We start from the raw sequence: 22,255 nt of genomic DNA on the forward strand, positions 1-22,255 counted from the left end.
GCCTCTGCTCACTGGGCAAACAAATTTAATTCAAGCACATTTCAAACAACCCACCTGAGATTTTCATATTCGACTAACAAGTCAGACTATCATTTGATGGTGTAACACTACTCTAAAATTTTAATATGTGTTGTAAATAAAAAAAAATGAGCAATCTGGAGCCCTCTATCACCTCACATTACTTATTCACCATGGGAAATAAACATCAATCAACTTAGCCTTTCTGTAATAATGAAAAATATATATATTTATTTGAGGCTGGTGCAGTTCCTTTGAGCTCCACGGGGAGGCGCATCTGATGTTTTCAACTGTCACAAAAGTGTTTCTGATAGGCAAAATCTTTTTGAACGAAGAGATCCTGAAAGATTTCTGTCGGAGGCGTAGCGGAAAACCACCCAATTAGCCGCCTTAGACTTCCAGGCATAATCCAGCAATGACATGTAGGGCAAGTCCAAAGACCAAAAAGCTGAGCGGGTTTTTGGTGGAGATATTGACTATTCCTTCCAATGTTTTCCATTTCACAAAAGAGCATAAGGTTACAACAATATGTGGCAAGTGGGACCTTTTTACATCAGAACAGCAATTTGCGCACTGCAGGATGGAGTTGTGTGTGGTGTGCGTGTTGCTCAAGCTGTAGCCAGTGGCACAGGCGAGACTTGTGTTGCTCGCCTCCAGTGGCGCCAGCTTGCAGCCTTAATATGTTTTGACATAAGAGGCATCATTGCAGCTCTCAGTGCCCATCTGCCGTTTGGCGCGTGTTGCTTGAGTATCCTGTCATGTGGAGCTTTGCGGGGTACGGCGTGTTTTGTTGTGATTGGACCCATTACAGCTTGAACAACAAAATAACTGTTTTGTCCTCTTGGTCGGGAATAAAGTAGCGACGGGCGAGTGATAATACCAACCGTATCTTAATGTATCGAGTGCTCGCAGTGTTTGCTGATACCAGCATTGATACATTCGACATAAGAGCCAATTTTGAACTCAGCAAATTCCTTTCATATCCATAAATTTCAGGGGTTTTTTTATGGAAAGATTCCAACTTTGGCAATATATTTCTATATATTATATTTGCTAATATTTGTCTGTGTTTCCATTTCTATGCCCGTAATGAGTCACTACTCAATGTGGCAAGTTGCAATGTGATGGTCATGTCCTTCCAGTCATCCGTCGGCTTGTCACTTTGTACTGTGTCGTTAATTCCTTCAATTCCATGTTTTGCGGCAAGCACTGCCGAGAGTGCCTGGAAAATGCTTCCGAAAGGTTTTCCGTGTACACGGAATGGAACATTGCAGATTGCAGTCTCTTGTATTTTTGGTGGCGCTTTCATTAAAAAGCATTTCCTTTTGATTGTCTTTGTGGTGCAAAAAGTAAATCTCTGCTGCCACCTGGTTCATTATCTACAGAATGCATTAAGCCTGCAGTGTCTTTTTTTTTTTTTTTTAATCTGATGCTTTCACTTCCCCATCATGCCACTGAATGTCTCTCGGCTCCAATCTGCGTCTTGTCTTCCGTGCTTGCATCCAACAAAATCTCCGCCTGCTTATTTTCATCAGCAGTTTCTTTGTAGTGTTTAATGACTAACTATCGATTCGATGTCAGGATTTGGTTGACCAAATCCAGTTTTAGGTTTTATACAGGTTATTTTGGGAGGTCAGTCAGGATCCATATTTGACAAACAGCAACCTGTTGGACTGCTCTCTTATCCAAATACCTTACCCAGTCTTAGAGGGAATGATTGTGTGATATGACTTTGGAAGATTTCAAGTGAGTTTTAGTGGGAAAAGGATTGAAATGATAGTTTTTTTTCTATGCCTATTTTAAATGTCTTGTTTAAAAATCAAACGAGTTTGGCTTGAGTATAGGCCTCACTCGTTTCATATTTTTACCATGCAAACGGGTCACCTGCTTATTTGACTGCGCTTTGCGTCCGGTTGTCACAATAACAACAAGGAAAAGAATTTACATTCAACCTATAACCTTTACAAAAAAACCAAAACGCTTCCAAGTCAAGTTATGTAAGACGAAGAGACTCGTTGGTCGAGGCAGCATTGACGTTACGTCGTGACGACGCGCGCAAGGGAAGACTGCGCTCCTCTCCGTCAGGGATGGAGAAGCGCTCGGCGAGCTGGGGGCTCCTCACACTTATCTCTCCGAAGAAAAACCCGCCGATGCGACAAGGAAGGAATCTTCTCGCCCTCCTCCGTGTTGCTTGAGTGAGACAAAGATGCGCTGAGCCAGCTCGCGTGCCTGCCTACGAGGGCTGAGGGGGGGGGGGGGGCAGTTCGACAGAGAAGCATGGCGGGCGCCAAGCTGACACCCTCGCCCTCGGAGATCGACCCAGACGTGAAGACCGAGGTGCGCAAAACCCCCGAGCCCACCTGGGCGCACTCGTCCAACCCCCTGAGGAGCATGGACTCGTTTGGGAGCGATGTCGGCCAAAGGTAGAGAGAATCGAGCTGCAGCGGAGATTCGAAACACGACGATGCACGTACATTCATAGATTGGCGTCAATATCTCGCGTCCAAACTTGAAAAACGCCGTTTGAATGTTGAATCCGTCAAAATGTCCTGACAGCCTCTATGTGAGGCAATTGCATGACAGATTGCAAAGGCACCTGCTGTCATTTTTTTTTTTAACACTTCAGTGATTATCTAATTCCGTAGATGCTGCATTCCCATTAGAAATGAATGAGTCTCAAGGGAAAGTTTGATTTTTTATTTTTTTAGGAGTCAAATGCAAACCATGGGTTGACATAGCAACCAATGCTGTTGTATGATTGAGGGCATATTTGAATGACAGCTGTCACAAACAGTGTGATGCATTTATCTTTGCACTTGAAGCCAGCGGGTTATTTAAAGCTAGCTTGGCAGCACAAAAAAAAAAAAAAAAGTGCTTTATTTTGGTGCTTTGGCTGTATTTCAGAGAGCACTGCACAACTCTGCTGCTGCAGTGGAGACTCGGGAGGTTTTCCAGAATTGCTCAACGTTTACTGTTTAGCTGTGTTGGTTGCATGTTGTTGTTAATGATGCAATGATGACCTGAGGTGACCATGAAATATATTAGTCGTACTTCAACGAGCTAAGCATTTTTAGTTGCGCTTGTCCTCATTGGGGTCACAGATGTGCTGGAAGCGATCCCGGCAGGGGCAACCTGGACCCTTTGCCAGCCATTTGCCGTAGTCTTGGTTCATTTCCACCCAAAATGAGCAACATTGACAATGCATGACAATTGTATTATATTGCCTCCTGGTGGCTAAACGGGGCATAACAGTAGGAGCAGCATCATGAATTTGATTGCAGCATGAATACAAAACATATTATTTTGATGTTTTCCTTGATTTAAAAACCTTTTCGGGGGGAAGGTGCAGACTGTAATGCACTAATGGCATTCTTCTCATTTAGTTCAGAGATGAGCGATTGGTGATAATCTCTTGGCACTACTGTAATATCATTCTAATGCAGAAGGTGTTAAGTGCACTGTAAATTTAATATAATGAGGTGATTGCATATTAATGTAGCTCTCAGTCAAAGCGTCCCTCTGGGGGGGGGGGACCATATCGACAAAAAGAGAGTTTGACACCTTTGGTGTCACTCACTTAGCTGCTTATATATATATTTATTTATTTATTTTAGTTCTGACAAGCATTTTTAGAGGTGAAATTGATTGAAGGAGTTGCTTTAGCCTCAGCTTCCAGTCGTTCAATTTGAAAGCCCGGCCACATCATGTCGACAGAATTCAAGGCTGTTTTGTTTGTGAAATACAGCCCCCATCGGATTTGCCTTTGCAAAAATAATGGCAAGGAGATCAATAGAGTGATCCAATGCAGCAACAGCAGAATGTATCTATGCATAAATTATCCACTATGTTGTTGTTTCTGTGTAAAAAAAAAAAAAACCTAAGCAGTATTTTATTGCTCAGTAATGTCGATGCGTAACGAGCCATGGAGCATTTTTTCAACAGCTGAATGTGGTCTCGACAGAAAGACGGATTTTACCTTGCTGCGAAGAGTCGATTTGAATGGTCAAGTCTGTTTTATTCAGAGCCAGCAGAAGCCCAGAAGCAATCAGATAAAGAGCAGCGCTGTTGAGTGACAGAAAGGCGGAGTCGCATCCCGCTCCACAGCTGATCTCTCCGCAGAGCATCTGTGGCTGCCAGTTTCAAACACTTTTGCAATCGATCAACTTTGATGATTTGTTTGGCAGTTTTATTTTATCACGCTGTCACCTTTTTGATGGATCGGTTCAGTCTTTCAAAGTTGAACCGTATAATCCAAAATACGTCATTCAATTAGAGATTATCTCAGGTGGTACATAAGTCCCTAGATCAGGGTTGTCTGAGTGCTGTCATCGAGGACCACTCTCCTGCATGTTTTAGATCATAGGTGTCAAACTCAAGGCCCGGGGGCCAGATATGGCCCGCCGTACCATTTTATGTGGCCCGCCAAGACCAACTTTGCATCGACTTTGTGTCATGACTAAAATGACTAATTGTCTTCACTTTTACAAAAATAGAGATATTGCTTGTCATTTTTATGACCATTTGTCTTTTTTATAATATTTGAAGTTTTTACTCGTGTCTGATTTCAAAACAAGTTATTCATCAGTTCGTTTCGTTCGACAAAAAACGAGTTTTCGATGTTTCCCCTCCTCCAGCACACCTGATTCAAATCATCAAACAATCCTGATCACTTGAATTTGAGGTGTGTTGGAGGAGAGAAACATCTAAGACAACGCAGGACAACGGTCCTCGAGGACACCCCCGCCCAATATTTTCATGTCCACAATGATCACTTGTGCCCCCGCGTTCATCACATAACAATTAGATTTTCATTTGATCTCATCCCCCGGTTATTAATGAGCTGTTTTTCCCAAGTAGTCCTCTGATTATATGCTGTCCATCTTTGTCGTTATCTTTAATGAAGTCAGCGTGAACGAATCCCCCTGATTAGCATGCCTTCAAATGATCTAATGAAAAAAAAAAAAGTCATGAGTAAATGGATCTACAAATACATGTGAGCTTTATGAATCTCAAATGTCATGCTCACACCAGCGCGGCAACACAAACCCTCCCTCGCGCTCGTAGATCGATATTTCACACGGATTCGTTCGGGAGGCAGAATCAACAAATATTTTGCCAATTTTTTTTTTTGCTTTTTTTTTTTTTTTATTCCATTTTACCTCTGACTCATCCCGCAGAGCCTCACAGAGTGGAAGAAGGAAATTCAATTCGAAATGTTATTGAATCTTAAAGAGATGCTGAGGCTGAACGGATGTCGAATTGGGTGGGCAGCCTAATGTGGCCTCACCAATATTAGCGTGCGTGACGAGCAAAATCGCATGGTACCATGTCAAAATATCCCGGAAGGAACATAATAATACAATAACCTATGCATTCCACTGCCAGCTCCGAATTTCTTGGCTTTCCCTCGTAAATGAAACTACAAATCCCATTTGCCCTTGAAATTGCTGCAGAGATAGATAGTGCCCGCGTGCGAGGCCCTCCCTCTTCAGATCCGTTCATCCCTCGCAGGGAATGAGCTGGGAAGCATGCTTCCAAAGTGCCGCCTTCCACTTGTTGTCTCGCTAACCCAGCTCAGCCTCGGGATTTTACATCTGCCGCGCAGAGGTGAGCCGAGCGTGGCGCGCTTCGCCCGACGGGGAAGATATCTGAAGATGCTAATTGCATGAATATAGATTGAATATGTTTTGATGCTAGCAAAGCTGCAGATAGAGATGTTTACAAACAGAGGAGCATCAGTGAACTCATAGATCTTCTCGTTTCTATGTACCGTATCCGTGATTGCCATGTCGACCGCTTTATCAGGGTTTTTTTTTTTTTTTTTCCTCTTTGCTTTGTTTCTAAATCAACTGAATTATCTTATGACCGTCAAGATTGTCAACAGCAAATGAGTGAAGCCAACGAGAGCCGCGTCAGAGAAAGGCCACTAAAAGCAACTGCCGGTTACTAACAGCCACAATTGGGCATTTTATCAAGCCATTAGGATTGAATCAGTGACTCAGCTATGTTGTCCATAAGGCAAGATATTTGAGATGAATGGGATGTGCGCATCATTTCTGGCGACCTAGCTGCTTCCCGGCTTTAATGGAGCGAGTCTCCATTAGCCCATTTAGAAAGGCGAAAATGCGTTGACGCCTTGTCAGAAACTTTGAAGCTATAACTGTCAGCCATAGTGGCCTCCAGCTAAATCAATCTGATTTCATTTCTGATTCGCCTGGCTGTGGGATAGTTTGTGTTCACCGGTCTCCCATGGTTTGCATTGGGTTTTATTCTTTTTTTCCCTTTTTAAGCCATCTCTCTCTCTCTGTCCTAACCGGTGCCTGTCTATTATGTTCATGTGTGCTGCATCCAGGTATCAGGAGGAGTACAGTATGGACTCAACCAATGCCCAGTAAGTCTCTGGCAGCATCTCGGCTTGCATGGCATGGGTCACGTCACGGCACTGGGAAATGAAGGCAGAGGCAGACGTCAGTCACACTTTTTTGTGCCACCATCTTTGGGTGCTTTTTATGATTCTTGCCTGACTGAGCGATGAGATTGCTGCACAATGCTGTTTTATGGCTACCTTTTCAACACTTGTGGTGACCAAACTTCCAAGAAAATGAAAATATCTTTATTCAAATATTTTTGTATAAATATATTTTTTTAATATTTTTTTTTCATCAATATTTTTATATGTGTTTTAATTTGATAACTCCACACTAAATGATGAAAAGGTGGCACGAGTATTGGGGGGGGGGGGGAAATGTTTTGCCTGTCAGTGGATATGATTGAAAATTGATCCATTTCCAAGAAAGGGCAGTTGTGTGCACTTTGCATGCTTACAATAAAGTAGCATTTGGCAATTTCCAGCGGCTACTTGCCTATTTACGATCACGTACTACTGGTAGCAAATGGATTTTGTTCTCCGCGGGGCATCCTAAGTGGTGAGCTCTAAGCATGTTGACATGCACTTTTTGCCTTCATCCCGACCGAGCCTCCAGGCGCCGGTTCTGTCAAGCGGCTGAGTGATGTTACATACCTCCTTTTCGGAGTCACGAACAATTTGATTGAGTCTGGTCAAATATTTGAACATATTTTCTTCCATTTGGATTTCAACCTTTTATTCCAATTGGCTTCTTAAAATCCTCACATTGGTCAAAATGCTTTCTTGCTCCGTCTGCACATTGGAGTCCAAACACAGTGATGGATCTTGAGAGACTTTTGACAGCGGCATTATTTCATCTCATTTGAAATGCTAAGTCATCTGGAAACTACTGCAAAGAGTTTTGAATGAAAACATTTTGGCCGCTGACCTGCAGTGATGACTCTGAGAACCAAAAGTGAACTGCACTTTGATCTCTTTGGGCCGCTGGCCAATATTTCAGTCATTATACCAAACTTATCTACTTCCTAAGTGTTTTGGACTTGAGCCAGTTCTATAATCTCGTCTCCGAGATGTACTTTTTTTGCGTGGCTGCAGCTTTTAGATCACATCTAAGCTTTGGTACCTGCCTTTTTCCAATGGAGAATAAATACAACAAAATATAAATAAAAGTGAATTCATGCGATGATGGAGATTGATGCTGTGCAGCTTCCACGGCAACTTAAGTTTATGAAATGTCACGGCAAGATTGGTGACTGCGTGAACATGAGGAGAGTTGCCTCCTTAATTGGAATTCATGCACTGCTGTCTTTGCTTCCGTTATTGTTGTGTGCGTAGCGGCAAACTAAATGTATAGTAAATGGAGACATTTTGTTTTCAGCAGTAACAATTTGTTCCACTAGCTTTATGGGAATAAAAGCACACACAAGCGCAGCCGATCTGGAAATGTCTTTAGAGTGAGATGTTTACTTTTACCAAGTAACAGTTTGGCAGAAGAATTACAGTTTAAAAAAAAAAAAAAAAAAAGGCAAATTAAAGTGCTGATTAAACAGTTATTAAATGTCAATTTTCCACAATTTATCAAGGACATTCAAGGGAAAAAAAAAAAAGGTTTTGGGCCAAATTTTTAGCATACAGAGAACAATTGCTATTGGTACTTGAAAAAAAAAAAAAATCAGTCCCACTCATTGTCCTTCATTGTCATTGAGTCTGAGGCTCAGCTTCTGTCAATAAAAAAAAAATAATAATAATAATATGAATAAAAATAGACATTTGCTATTTGAAACTTAACACGACAACAAGCGCTATTATTTTTTTTTCTTTTGGTTTTCCACCATGCAAGCCTGCGTGCTACTACTCCCATCTCACCCTCCCACACGGAGACGTAGACAAACACACGGCAAGCCAGTTCAAACAAAGCGTGACATCGTACCAATTATATTCTCAGACTGCAGTTGATTTTGGAGTCCTATTTCAAGTCGGCGTGTGCAAACTCTCCGCCCATCCGACCCACCTGGTCCGTTCTTGATCTCATTTGCCGCCAATTGGCACTCGATTCACATGGTTTGGCCACAATTCACCGTCTCAGGGATGTTGTTTGCTTATGAAAGCGTTTCCTGCCCTGGAATCTGTCTCCATGGCGACAGAGGCCATTGCATGCGACCAGGGGAAATTAGCGTTTCTTATTTTCTTCCGCCCACTATCATGTGGGCCTACTGCTCTCTCATCTCCTCGCCCCTTTTTTTCATCTTGTCAGCTCGGTGCTCCTTTAATAACTCCCTCTGCGTTCATTAGCAACAATCATTCTTCGTGCGGTACAGAAGCCGCATTTATCCCAGCGCCCCAACACATCATCATCATCATCGCAGTTTAAGTGCTCGTCGGCTCCGCCGGGCCTATTGAAACGCGCCGCATCGGCTTCCCTTTGGTTTTTCTATTGTTAATATTTAAAAAAACACAAGCTGTCCAATTGCACGATGACATTCACATGAAGTTTTCGGGCTGTAAAGTTCATGATTGGGTTGTTTTTGGATTTTAGATGTTTGTCGGAAATCAAAAGCGATTGCAAGACTATTTAACGTTTCATCCGAGTCACCACAATTCTCTCAACAGGGTGCAGGTGGAGTTCTACGTCAACGAAAACACCTTCAAGGAGAGACTGAAGCTTTTCTTCATCAAAAACCAAAGGTCAAGTAAGTAGAGTCATACGGTTGAAAGCTCGCCGTGAAAATTTGCTCGGTGCAGAAAAAAAAAAGACTCCATGATGAAGCATCCAATCTCGCTCAATCTCACTTGAGCTTTTGATAATTGAGTCAGGCCTCATATTAAATCCGTCGTTGAGTCGAAGGGCATCACGTTGTCTTAATGAGGAAACGCAATAAACATCGCTGAGGGAAATGTCCATCTCAGGATCTCGTACAATTGAATGAAAATGTCACCGTTTGCCGCGGGGCCACCTTGCTCCAAATCGATGCTCACCTGGTACCAAATCATTGACGCGGGAGTCGGGGAAGGCAGCCGGCTCCGCCATCTGGTCGCCGGGACACACTGTAGCCGAGATTCTGATTAATCGTCGAATTAGTGGCGACCTATTATTCAGGCCCGCCGAGAAAATAACAATGCTGAGCCAGAAAAGCCGTAAATTGAGCTGACGCACGCGTTAACTGGACAAATGTTAAGCACTGGCAAAGTTTTTTTTGGTTTTTTTCCCCCCCCCGTTATGCAGGCTTGAGGATCCGCCTGTTCAACTTCTCCCTGAAGATCCTCACCTGCGTGCTCTACATCGTGAGAGTCAGCCTGGACGATCTCAAGGAGACCAACGGAAACCCGTGGTGAGCATTCATCTGGGTTTTTGTTTTGTTTTGTTTTTTTAATTAGGATGGATTTGACCGGATTTAAGGGGTTCTTGGAATATGAAGCAGTTTTAAAAAAAAGGCATCAATTGATGGTTATATTTGATGAGTCATGCATTTATTACTCTTTTTTTTTTTTTTTATGTCTAGTCACAACTCAATGATGCGGGACTCCAGCTTGCCTAATTCAACATCGGAGTCACCAGAAATCAACTGGTTTGTTCTCCTTTGAAATGCAACCATACATTGTGGTACCTTGACTTTTCAGTTGAATTCATGAATCAAATTTGAAATTTATTAAAAAAAAAAAATACACCACCCCCCTCAAAAATCATCATTTTTATATCACTAAGAAGTAACACAGAGTAAACAAAACATTAACAAATCAATATTTTGAGCGTCACACCTTGTGTATTTTGTGTGCGTGTCTTGGCCGCTAGGAGGCAGTATATTACATCTACGTATTTACTTTGACTGAGCTCAATTTATCTTCACGTTTTTCGCCACACATTCCTCACTTTTAGCAGCTTTTGTTTGTTGAAGACAACTGAGAAATTATTTTCATTTATTTTAATTATTTTTAAAAAAAATAAGGCCTTGGCTGGCCTTCATTGAGTCCTTATGCCTCATTATTAGTCAATTTTGGTAAAGGTTGCAAACGTCACACAGATATTTCTCTCATTTTGAGCTTCAATTTAATGCATGTCATTTCCATCATCTTCTCAGCGCTTACTTTCAACTGGTCAGGGTACATTAGTATTTTCAAATGACAATATTGTCACTAATGGGCTTGTGCTTTTTAAAAGGAAGTTGATTTTCTGGGTTACCAGACCGGATCCATTGTGGGCTATCCAGGTGAGCATATTTCTTTTTCATCTGATTTATAATAGGCGGCACGGTAGGGGTTGAAATCTCGGCAGTGCTTGTGTGGGTCTAGTGTTCAAGACTCCAGCTCACCAGCAACCCGAATGAAGACAAGAACTTAAGTAGATGGATGGATTTATTTCATCGTGATTCATTTGGACCCTCTCTTGTATTTGTGTTACGTATCTTAAACCCACACACATTCAATCCTTAAGCGCTCAAACGGATTCGCAATGGCCTTCACCAATAAATCAAGTTCTGTTGCTCAACCTTGGTAAAAAAAAAAAAGGAAAAGAGTAGTTGTTGCCCTTTAGAGGTTGTTGTTTACCTCAAAAAACTTTTCTAATTCCAGAGGTTTTTTTTCTGCTCCACTTTAGGTGACCGTGGCTTTAATCGGTTTTTTGGAGACCATGCTGATCACATATCTCAGCTACAAGGTAAAGAAGTTTCTTGACGTCTGTCTTTGACTTTGTCACAAGTTTGAGAAAAATTGTTCCCTTTCTGCTAAACTGATTCTTGTTCAGAAGTTTGCTCATCATCAATTTGCTCTCCAGGGCAACATTTGGGAGCAGATATTCCAGATATCCTTCATATTGGAGATGATCAATACAGTGCCATTTATTATCACCGTGAGTAATAAACAAGGGCATTTCTTTTGAGTCCAACTCAGTTTGGTATCTAATTGTTGTATCCAAAAACATCCTAGCATTGACTGACTTAACCTTCCTGCTGATCAGTGCTCTGGACTGATGAGATCACTTTGCTTTCTCTAGATCTTCTGGCATCCTTTACGAAACATATTTGTTCCGGTTTTTCTAAACTGCTGGCTTGCCAAAGGGGCGCTGGAGAACATGATTGTAAGTATCTGTTGGAGATATCTCAGGGGATGGGCAAAACAAAACAACCTTCTGTAAAATATTCAAAAAAAAATGCTGATGAAGATTCAGAAATTGTTCTCTATGGAGGACAGATGCGAATTTCGAATCCTAAAGCAAAATAAAAAGAAAATAGCACAGAGTCAATTATCTGAGTATTTTTGGGGTGGGGGTGGCGGTGCCCCGACAGCCCCCCCCCCCCTCTAGCTCTGCCAATGGCTTCCTGCCAAAGTTGTAATCAGCCAGCTGGTGTAATCTGCCGCCAAGCAGACCGGCAGAGCGAGGCCACGTCGGACAGGACAGGTGGTGACATGCGAAGCATACTAACACGGAACAAGTGTTAACAAAAATGATTCCTGTAACAGATGGAAAAAAAACATACAGTAAGAGCAGATGAGCTGCGAACAGTAAGCTCTTCTCTCGTGTTATCAGAATGACTTCCACCGTGCCATCCAGAGGACACACTCGGCCATGTTCAACCAGGTGTTCATCCTCATCTGCACTTTACTGTGTCTGGTTTTCACCGGGTGAGTGCGAGTCGACTCAAGAACAACACAAACACTGGTCTTACCACACCCACATTAAAATAAACGGCTTTTGTTGACATTTATCTAGAGCGTGTGGCATCCAGCACCTGGAGAGAGCCGGAAAGAACCTGACCCTGTTTGACTCCTTCTACTTCTGCATCGTGACCTTCTCCACCGTGGGCTACGGAGATGTGACGCCTCAGATTTGGCCCTCGCAGCTACTGGTGGTCATCCTTATCTGCGTGGCCCTGGTGGTGCTCCCACTGCAGGTGAGGAGGCGCCAAGCAACAAAAATCTGTTAAATCTGCAAATCGGTTTTGCGTCTCAGTTCGAAGAACTCGCCTACCTGTGGATGGAGAGTCAGAAATTAGGCGGGAACTACAGTCGCCACCGAGCACAGACGGAGAAGCACGTGGTGTTGTGTGTCAGCTCGTTGAAGATAGACCTGCTGATGGATTTCCTCAACGAGTTCTACGCTCATCCCAGGTTGCAGGTATACTTTGGAGACGGACCACCTTGCCTTTTTTGCACATTACTTTTCACAGCATCTTTACGTTCCTCGGTCTTGCAGGATTATTATGTGGTGATCCTGTGTCCCACCGATATCGACATTCAAGTTCGCCGCATCCTCCAGATACCTTTGTGGTCCCAGAGAGTCATTTATCTTCAAGGGTCCGCCCTCAAAGACCAGGACCTGATGAGGGCCAAGTGAGTGATCGCTGACATGTTACATAGCTTTGAAATGGTATCGTAATAACTTCATAACAGAGCCATCCTATGTTTTTATATCCTCACAACAGTTTAAAATCATAATCATCCTGTTTTGTTTTTAGCGTTACGCCTGTTTAATACTGCCCCCCTGGTGGTCGATTTTCACACACCAGGAATCGCACAACCAACGCATAAAATCTTGATGCACAAACTGTTTGAGTATTTCCATTCTATTTATTATATGGCACAAAATACTTGATTGGTGTTAATGGCATTTCCATTCATTTTAATGTGGAAACATTTGACAAGTGCTTTGAATTCCAAGCCTGGTCAGGGAACAAATTAAACTAGTAAATCAAGGCACTACTACAATCGATCTTTGTGATAAAAAATGCATCGCCTTTACTGATCATCAAGCACCTCAGACACAACCGCCTTCATCTGCTTTAGAATGGACGACGCCGAGGCGTGTTTCATCCTGAGCAGCAGGAACGAGGGTGACCGAACTGCCGCAGTAAGCCACGTGACAAACTGGCACAATTGCACCCATCCGTGCAATTGTGATATTATTGAGCACGCTTTGCTGTGCATCTCCTCCACAGGATCATCAGACTATTTTGAGGGCTTGGGCCGCAAAGGACTTTGCTCCTAACTGTCCGCTCTACGTGCAGATTCTCAAGCCTGAAAACAAATTCCATGTGAAATTTGCCGGTAACTACAAAAAAAAATATTTTCTCCACTTTTTTTGGACAATAATAATCAATAATTCCCGTCTGCATTACCAGATCACGTCGTGTGTGAAGAGGAATTCAAGTACGCCATGCTTGCACTCAACTGCGTATGTCCGGCCATGTCCACCTTAGTGACGCTCCTCGTTCACACCTCCAGAGGACAGTAAGTGCGCAAATACGTCAAGTTAAGTTTATTTATTTTATTTTATTTATCACAAGCAGTCTCAAAGGGCTTCACATATACAAATTGACAATTATTCTCAAAACTTCTCTTTCTACGATGAGTTATTGTGTCACTTTTTTTTTTTGATGTATCCTCTCAAATCAATCATCTCTGAAAGTGTGACTGAGCTGATCATGAATAAATCCGCAGGGAAGGCCAGTTGTCACCGGAGCAGTGGCAAAGGATGTACGGACGCTGTTCCGGCAACGAGGTCTACCACATCCGATTATGCGACAGCAAGTTTTTCGGGGAGTACGACGGCAAGAGTTTCACTTACGCCTCCTTCCACGCTCATAAAAAGTAAGTAGAACCGCTCTCACTATGGTTTTTTACAATGGATACAACAGAATTTGTTTGCACTCTGCCAGGTACGGCGTGTGCCTGATCGGTGTTAAGCGGGAAGACAACAAAAGCATCCTGTTGAACCCCGGCCCGCGCCACATCATGGCCGCCACCGACACCTGCTACTACATCAACATCACCAAGGAGGAGAACTCCGCCTTCATCTTCAAGCAGGAGGAGAAGCACAACAAGAGCCTGTCGGTCTCCGGGCTCTACGACGCCCCCTCCAGGCTGCCCGTGCACAGCATCATCGCCAGCATGGGTGAGAGCGGACGGACGGGCGGCATGAAGCATGAATGGCGTGAATGAAAATAAACAGCGGCTGCGAGCGGTGATGCTTTGGCTCAGTCGTGCATGATTGTTCTCCTTACCTGCTTTTTTTTACGGCTGACATCACTGTGTTGTGCTTTTTTTTTGTTGTTGTTGTTTCTTTGACCTGTAAAAGTTGATCAGGCCACTTCATATGGTAAGTTTGCGCATGACACATCACCTCCTAAAGCTGTGGCGTACTTTGCAGTCCTTAAATGTATTAGTGGCACTTTTTCAACGCAACGTACACAGGTAGCCCTTTTTCATTGAAATTATGGAATAATCAACCGAGTCATTGAAATATTTCATAGTGATAATATTTATCAGTGAAATATTTTTCAGCGAAATCATCCAGCATTGGTTCGATTCAGGGGCGCCACTAGGAGGTGGCCAGGGGAGGGGACCTGAAAATTCATTGTCCACCCCACTATCACAATAAGTCTCATGTATTTGTTACACAATAAAACAATTATCACGGAGTGCAAAATGTTAACTGTACTGTTATTAGTCCCTAAACATGAGCATGTGCATTAAATATAACACAATGATGCAAATTTTCTCCAAACGGCTGGTGAGGTCAAGACTGCAATACAAATCCAGTTTGTCCTGTGCGATGAAAAAGTGGCATTAATTGATGTAATGCAAAACGCCAATGTTGTCTACCAGATATGCGATATATCGTCTGGGGATATATCCCGCATTATTCGACATACGGCTGGCTTGTTCTGTGCATTTAGTTTGTAAGATCTATAAATCTTTTTTTTTTTTGCATGCTGCTCTCAATTATTTTCCAAGACTTCTAAAAGAGGGGAAGCACACTTTGAGATTTGACTGAGTACTTAGCATTGTGCGGTGTGTTGCATCCAGGCACCGTGGCCATCGACCTCCAGAACCCGGATCCCCCGGAAGAAACCAGCAAGCTGGCTTTGCCCACGGAGAACGGCTCCGGGAGTCGCAGGCCCAGCATCGCGCCGGTCCTGGAGATCGCAGACTCCTCCGCCATTCTACCGTGCGACCTCCTCAGCGACCAGTCGGAGGACGAGACAAACCAATCGGACGAGGAGGGCTCGGTCGGATCAGAGTGAGTAACGCGGTCGCTGCTGTGATCCAAACCCGCTACATCTGCCCATTCGCTCTCAATAGCCCTCGCCTGAGCATAATAGACTCTCTAAAGGATTAATGTCCTCCTCAAGTGTCATGGGGGGGGCTATAAGGTGAGATAGATGAGCTTGGCGTGTAAGCTGGTCTCAGTGGTCATTTAGTATCAGCAGGTTAGCAAGACCACCCACTCTCCATGCTTATCGTTGCTGAGATGGCTCAAGCTTAAATCCATTATATAGATACACTCCATCTTCTGGACACATTAGGTCACGAGGCGCAGCAGTTCATCCAAAAATGGCCTTTTGTGGATTTAAAACAGCCTAAACCAAAGTGTGTTTGGCGGATGCTAATTCGCTTCTATGATGTGGCGCTTTAAGCCTTCAAGGAACACATTGAACACAAATGGTTCAGCAACAACGTGTAGACTGACAATCAACAATTTAACGAGCAGAGAGCAATTGAGATGCACAGTGGATGAAAAATGAACATTTTTTTTTCTTCTTGCCCAGTGCTGTTTCCCTTCTTTGGTGGTACCACAAAAAAAAAGCCCCCAAAATGTCTTTTGACTCAATGGATTTTTTTTTTTTTTTGCGTGACTTTTTAGGCATATTTTCCCAGAACATTTTTGCTTGAGCTCTAAATTGCTCCACTTTGGTGCCAAACTACTTGTAGCTATTATCAAATCATTGAATGGTTTTGCTTTCTTTTTTTTTTTTGGGCAGTTTTGTGAAAGGCTACCCTCCCAACTCACCCTACATCGGCAGCTCTCCCACACTGTGTCACCTCCTTCCGCAGAAAGCTCCATTTTGCTGCTTGCGCCTTGACAAGGTGAGTGAGTGACTTGTCACTCACACATTCGGAACCCAGTGAGTAAAACTTCCTCTTCAAATGCAACGATCCCTCGCAGGGCTGCACGCACAACAGCTTCGAAGACGCCAAAGCGTACGGCTTCAAGAACAAGTTGATTATCGTGTCGGCTGAGACGGCGGGCAACGGCTTGTACAACTTCATCGTCCCCCTGCGAGCGTACTACCGACCCCGGAAGGAACTCAACCCCATTGTGCTTCTGCTGGACTACCCGTAAGTTGTATGCCATTTAAAAAGAAAACTAATTGCACAACCCCCTGAGATATCATTGGCCGCCCTTGTGCCCTCCCCCAAGGAAAAAAAAAAAAAAATCCTAGCTCCGCCAGTGCTCATATCATATAACTGTACTTCAAGAGGTTCCTCTCATAATGTCTCTGGGATCCTCCAGAAGTGATCCGTGATCCGTGTGGCTTGCTAACCGGTGATTTCCTGTTTGCCTCAGGCCAGACAACCACTTCTTAGAGGCCATTTGCTGCTTCCCGATGGTCTACTTCATGGCCGGCACCATCGATAAGTATGTGGTGGGGGTCACAGTCACGCTCATGAGTTCATTATTATATGAGAATTTGTTTTAGCTGGGGAGGCGGGTGCTTGACAAAAATCTCTTAAAAATACAAGACAATTAAAATGATTAGATTTTAATAATTATAATAAATTAAATATGAAATGATTATTTATTACGATTAAAATTATAAGAAAAGCGATGGAAAAAGTCCCATTTTTGTGTATGACTTGGTTGCAATAATACACAACTTTAAATCAATACTTCTCATAGTGTTGAACGTGGGCTCCCTCTAGTGGTCAAGTCGAATGCTGTGGGAAAAACACATTTTGTTTTCATGGATCAGCTTGGACAACCTGCTGCAGTGTGGAATCATTTACGCCGACAATTTGGTGGTCGTGGACAAGGAGAGCACCATGAGTGCCGAGGAGGACTACATGGCCGACGCCAAAACCATCGTCAACGTCCAGACTATGTTCAGGTAATAGGAAACAAAAAGTTACACGTGCGCTTTTTATTCCGCGCTTCAGCTACGTCATCCCATTCGATCAGATTGTTCCCGAGCCTCAGCATCATCACCGAGCTCACGCATCCATCCAACATGAGGTTCATGCAGTTCCGAGCCAAGGACTGCTACTCGCTGGCTCTTTCCAAACTGGAGAAGGTGGGCAAGACAAAAACACGAGCAGCGCAAGTTCAAACTCCTGACGCTCATATTGGCTTTGTTTTTCCAGATAGAACGAGATAAGGGCTCCAATCTGGCCTTCATGTTCCGCTTACCCTTTGCGGCAGGGAGGGTGTTCAGCATCAGCATGCTGGATACGCTACTCTACCAGGTGGGGACATCAACACAACTTTCATTGCTCACACATATTTTTTTTTTCCCCCCCTATATCTGCTTTTTTTCAATTTTGACAGTCGTTTGTGAAAGACTACATGATAGCTATAGCCAGGCTGCTTCTCGGTCTGGACACCACACCAGGTTCCGGGTATCTGTGCGTTGTAAGTACAACCATCGCCAGCTCCCGAGAAGATCTTTTTTTTTTTTCCTGGGGTAACTCCGTTTCTCTCCAAACTCCCTCAGATGAAGATCACAGAGGAGGACCTGTGGATCAGAACGTACGGCAGACTCTTCCAAAAACTCTGTTCCTCCAGCGCCGAGATCCCCATCGGGATCTACCGCACCGAGTCGCACATGTTCTCCACATCCGAGGCAAGTTAGCTACCATCCGACGCCGCCTTTGCTTTGGCTGGTCATCCCTTGCATCCCTTTGACTGATTTTTGCTTCGCTTTTTTTTTTTTTTTTTTGCACCCATCTTTCCTTTTGTTTGGATGTACGTTTGTCCTTCTCTTATTTCAGCGCAAGGACAGTTACGTGCAGGTAGGGTGGTCGACCTGCCCCGCCCCGGCCCGCTCAAAGCACGCAACGACTACCTTGTTACGTCAGCCGGGTCCCAAAGCGGCTTTCTAACAGCTTCTTAACCATCTCAGTCTCAGGTGTCCATCAACGTGGAGCAGGGCGAGGAGCAACAACGCGACCGCAAGGAGTCGTGGAAGGAGAAGACGGCGCACCGGAACTCCAGCGCCAGCGAGCAGTCGGAGCACCCGCTGCTGAGGAAAAAGAGCATGCAGTGGGCGCGGCGCCTGAGCAGGAAGAACACCAACAAGCCCTCCAGCCGGGCCGAGCGCATCTCGCAGCAACGCCTCAACCTGTACCGCCGCTCCGAGCGCCAGGAGCTGTCCGAGCTGGTCAAGAACCGCATGAAGCACCTGGGCCTGCCCACCGTGGGATACGGTCAGTCGAAGCGCCATGGCCTTACTTTTGTCCAAATGAAAACACGCAGTCGAATTCATTCCGTAAATGCGAACCAAATTACGGCACGTTGATTTTGTTTACAAATGATTCCCCATTGCATCATAGTTCTCATTTGGGAAACAAAATCTAGTTGTTGGTTGGTTTTTTTTTTTTTGCCAGACTGGAGTTTCAGTGAAGAAATCTTTACTTTAATTTCAAAGGGTGGAGTCTTAAAATTGAAAGAAATTTTGATATATTGACACATTATTTTAGGTGGTGAATGGCGTTCAAGACTGTTTATGTTAAGATGAAAGGAAATTATATCAATATAAACATACGGTTTTTTTTTTTAATTTTGCTCAAAAATAATTTAGGATTAAAAAAAATAGATGACAAACACTATGGAGCTACAAATTTGCAAACATCAATGTTTTTAATGAATCAACTTGTAGTTAAGATGAAATATAGCCTCCATCCACAGTAGTGTCAACCAATTTTCTTATTTGTGTCTTTTCTCGTGGAACTCCAATCTGTGTTTGTGCTTGTTTCATCATCTCATGGCATTTCCGCTGCGTGTCTTTATGGCACGCGATCGGACTCCATCATCATGAAGCCAACATGCATCCATATCTTCAGCCACCTTTCACTGCAAAATTCAAAATATGGATGCAGTCATGACCACTTTGGGTTTCCATGGGTCCTAAAAAAAAAACAGTCTCCGACTAATTGGATGATACGCTGCAATCAAAATGCCAAGAGATCAATACAATAATTTAAAACAAAAGCCAATAAAAACGTACTCGGCTAATTTAGACTGCGGAAAATATTAAATCATACATTTTATAGATAATAAAATTCAAACAGCTGTAAAAACAAAATTGGAGATATTTGGGGAAAAAATCATTTACAAAATACAAAGGAGGTTGTGGCCCACTGACAGTGCTATTTTGATGAATTATTGTGAATTTAATATATATTCCACCAGTCTCTGAACTAATTTGGGATTTAAAAAAAACGTTTTTGTGTTATTCAACAAAATAAAGACATGTCTGATTAGCCAAAAGTGTCAAAAGCAAAAAAATAAATAAAGCTTCATTATTAAGTTAATTAATAGCCATTTTATTATAAATATGTACACATAAGTATTAATAAAAGATGTCTCATTAGGGTTCTACGTGTACATGGAAAAAAAAACAATTTGATTTGAAGCACTTACCTGTCGAAACCCTGCAACTTGTGAATGCATCACGCCTCCGTTTGCTTTTGCATCTGCTCACAATTTCACTCATCGCGTCACGCTTCCAAAACAACAGAGAAGGTTCCCAAAAAAAAAAAAACGAGCGATCCTCCCGATGTGTTGCGCTGGCTGAATCTTGTGTACTGTGTCGCTCACGCTGCTTCCAGGGAGAAGCCCAAACGCTCCTGACCTTCTGAGTGAGCATCCACCACAGATGAATCATTTGGAAGTGACTCTCTGCATACTCAAGCATGGCTTCTTCTCTTTTTGTTTTTCTCATTTAACTTCTTGCATCGTCTCACCTTTTCGACTTTTCTTTTGGTCAAAACGCAAATGCATTCGCTGCCTGCCTGATTTTTCTTTCTATACCTTCTCTCTCTGTGACTTTTCTCTTTCCCCCCCTTTTTGGCCCGTAGAGGATGTTTCTAATCTCACTGCGAGCGATGTGATGAATCGAGTAAATCTCGGATATTTGCAAGGTAAACCCGTGCGCCTGCGCGTTCTGTGTCCAATCGGTGCGAGCGTGTGGGCGAAAGGAGCTCGTCCTTTCACCAGCATCCTCCTTTTCCATTCGACGTGTGTGTGTGTGCTCGCCGTTGACAGCGAGTGTGCGCTCGAGTTAACCGTGACTACCGTTGCTCAGAGTTGCAGGACATATCAGAGCAGCCGTATACAGACGGGAGCCGGCCGTCAGGTTAGCCGGTCCATCCGCTTTATTCTATTGCATGTGTGAGAGCGGGCGGGCGTGTGTCCGATTGTGTGTTAAATATGAGAGTCCGTCGGGGGACGTCGTTCAGGATTGCCTCTCACACGCTTCAACGACCTACTGAGTCTTTTCTCACTCTTTGAATGAAACGCTCTCACATCACATGATAACTCTCACATATTTTTTGTCTGAAATGCTTGGATTTTCACACAATTTTATTTATTTTTTTTAATTATTTTGTTTTCCCACTCACAGCCGCTGCTAAAATACAATCGCATCGTTACTAAAATTGAAACTGAATTTGCTCTCACACATTATTGGATCATTCAGTCACACTGCTCTCACTCAGTACTGGAAGATTCTTGACGCACAAATAAATGCGCTCACGCATTACAGAAATTTATCCACAGGCAAACTACTAGAACGCTCTCTCACATTTTCCTTGAAATGCTCTCATAGGACATATTTCATGAGTGTGTTTGAAAGCTGATCCTGAATGATGTCCTCGCCATCGTTAGCTCGGCAGCCAGTCTCTCGCTCTCCTGTCACTCTCTTGTTTTCACTCTCTGGCATTCTCTGCATCGTGCTCACGTGAGTGAGATGACGCCCAAAAAAAACTGGAGTCCCGCAGGGCGTCCGTTTGCTTCTCGACTGGAGCAGAACGCATGATTGTCTGTAGACGGAGGCCTCCGTTTTAGCCACACCATCGACTTAAAATCTTCTTCCTAAGAGTGACTTCATAGCGAAAAGTTCTACATGAAACCAATTCAGCGTTGTGGCCGGCGGAGGCCGTCGAGGGTCGGCGAGGTCACACACACTCGGGTCTTCCGCCCTCGCACGCTAGATGCGTTCTGCTCCGCTAGCTTGTGTTTTTGAGTCGCTCGCTACGTTTGGTTCAGTCTTGACGGATGCTGGGGCATGTGTGTGCGCGTGTGTCGGCATGGCAACGTCTCGCCTTGCCAGCTGGGGTCGGAATGCCGTGGAGATGATGATGATGTTGACGATGATGACGGACGCCGCGTGCATGTTTGAAGCTGCGCATGCGCCTCTGGATCCCTCTGCCCCCCCCTCCTCCCCCCCCTGTCCTCATCACAGTGGCCGTCAGTGACGCTAACGCTTAGCCCTTCTCTCTCCCCCCCTGCCCCCTTTTGTACCCTTTGTCTTTGTAAAGAGCCGCAAGCAGGTGGGTTGCCGTGGAGACACGCGGAACCTACTTGACTCACGTCAAAATGGCAAAATACACTTGAAAACATTTAAATGCGCACCTTCCACTCCAAAAAGAGAGGGAAAAAAAAAAAAAAGCGATCAATAAAATCAATGCGATTCATTAAACCTGTTGGAAAATATTATTGGATTTAATTAGGTGACATGAATGATTTTCTTATCTTTTTTTATAATATCTTTTTTTTCTTGCCCTTATAAATATATAACAATAAATAATTGGTGATATTTCCATTCACTAATAAAATACTCCTTATTTATGTCTCATTAATGGCAGCGTATCAACTTTTCTATGTTGTCTTGTTGATTTGTTTCCTTGCGTGGTGCGATTGCTCGCCAACAAGCAGTACCGATGTCAACGAGCCACGCTCATACACGTTTCTTTCCATAGATGAGATGAACGACCACCAGAACACGCTGTCCTACGTGCTCATCAACCCGCCTCCGGACACCATGCTGGAGCTCAACGACATTGTGTAAGAAAGCAGCGGCCTCCCAATTTGGAGAT

The 22,255-nt window shown here is 43.7% G+C and overlaps 1 protein-coding gene across 3 annotated transcripts in view; it reads left to right on the top strand.

Moving 5' to 3' along the window:
• The window catches only part of kcnt1b (potassium sodium-activated channel subfamily T member 1b), a 32,970-nt gene that overhangs the window by 8,164 nt on the left and 2,551 nt on the right, over positions 1 to 22,255 (top strand). The window contains exons 4-32 of one of the 3 annotated variants that reach the window (XM_085909636.1): positions 6,371 to 6,409; positions 8,996 to 9,075; positions 9,609 to 9,714; positions 9,886 to 9,951; positions 10,542 to 10,590; positions 10,977 to 11,036; positions 11,154 to 11,228; positions 11,373 to 11,456; positions 11,907 to 12,001; positions 12,090 to 12,270; positions 12,330 to 12,494; positions 12,573 to 12,709; positions 13,163 to 13,226; positions 13,315 to 13,423; positions 13,498 to 13,606; positions 13,817 to 13,966; positions 14,035 to 14,270; positions 15,185 to 15,398; positions 16,141 to 16,246; positions 16,326 to 16,498; positions 16,728 to 16,799; positions 17,134 to 17,268; positions 17,340 to 17,451; positions 17,522 to 17,623; positions 17,706 to 17,789; positions 17,872 to 18,000; positions 18,149 to 18,169; positions 18,280 to 18,583; positions 22,139 to 22,223. In XM_085909636.1, the coding sequence (XP_085765762.1) occupies positions 6,371 to 6,409; positions 8,996 to 9,075; positions 9,609 to 9,714; positions 9,886 to 9,951; positions 10,542 to 10,590; positions 10,977 to 11,036; positions 11,154 to 11,228; positions 11,373 to 11,456; positions 11,907 to 12,001; positions 12,090 to 12,270; positions 12,330 to 12,494; positions 12,573 to 12,709; positions 13,163 to 13,226; positions 13,315 to 13,423; positions 13,498 to 13,606; positions 13,817 to 13,966; positions 14,035 to 14,270; positions 15,185 to 15,398; positions 16,141 to 16,246; positions 16,326 to 16,498; positions 16,728 to 16,799; positions 17,134 to 17,268; positions 17,340 to 17,451; positions 17,522 to 17,623; positions 17,706 to 17,789; positions 17,872 to 18,000; positions 18,149 to 18,169; positions 18,280 to 18,583; positions 22,139 to 22,223 (3,342 nt within the window). The remainder of the gene's footprint in view (positions 1 to 6,370; positions 6,410 to 8,995; positions 9,076 to 9,608; positions 9,715 to 9,885; positions 9,952 to 10,541; positions 10,591 to 10,976; positions 11,037 to 11,153; positions 11,229 to 11,372; positions 11,457 to 11,906; positions 12,002 to 12,089; positions 12,271 to 12,329; positions 12,495 to 12,572; positions 12,710 to 13,162; positions 13,227 to 13,314; positions 13,424 to 13,497; positions 13,607 to 13,816; positions 13,967 to 14,034; positions 14,271 to 15,184; positions 15,399 to 16,140; positions 16,247 to 16,325; positions 16,499 to 16,727; positions 16,800 to 17,133; positions 17,269 to 17,339; positions 17,452 to 17,521; positions 17,624 to 17,705; positions 17,790 to 17,871; positions 18,001 to 18,148; positions 18,170 to 18,279; positions 18,584 to 22,138; positions 22,224 to 22,255) is intronic. The other 2 variants (XM_085909635.1, XM_085909637.1) reach the window with 2 other exon arrangements.

The sequence above is a fragment of the Syngnathus leptorhynchus genome, chromosome 4 (assembly GCF_054491065.1).
Source record: "Syngnathus leptorhynchus isolate UIUO chromosome 4, UIUO_Slep, whole genome shotgun sequence".
NCBI lineage: Eukaryota > Metazoa > Chordata > Actinopteri > Syngnathiformes > Syngnathidae > Syngnathus > Syngnathus leptorhynchus.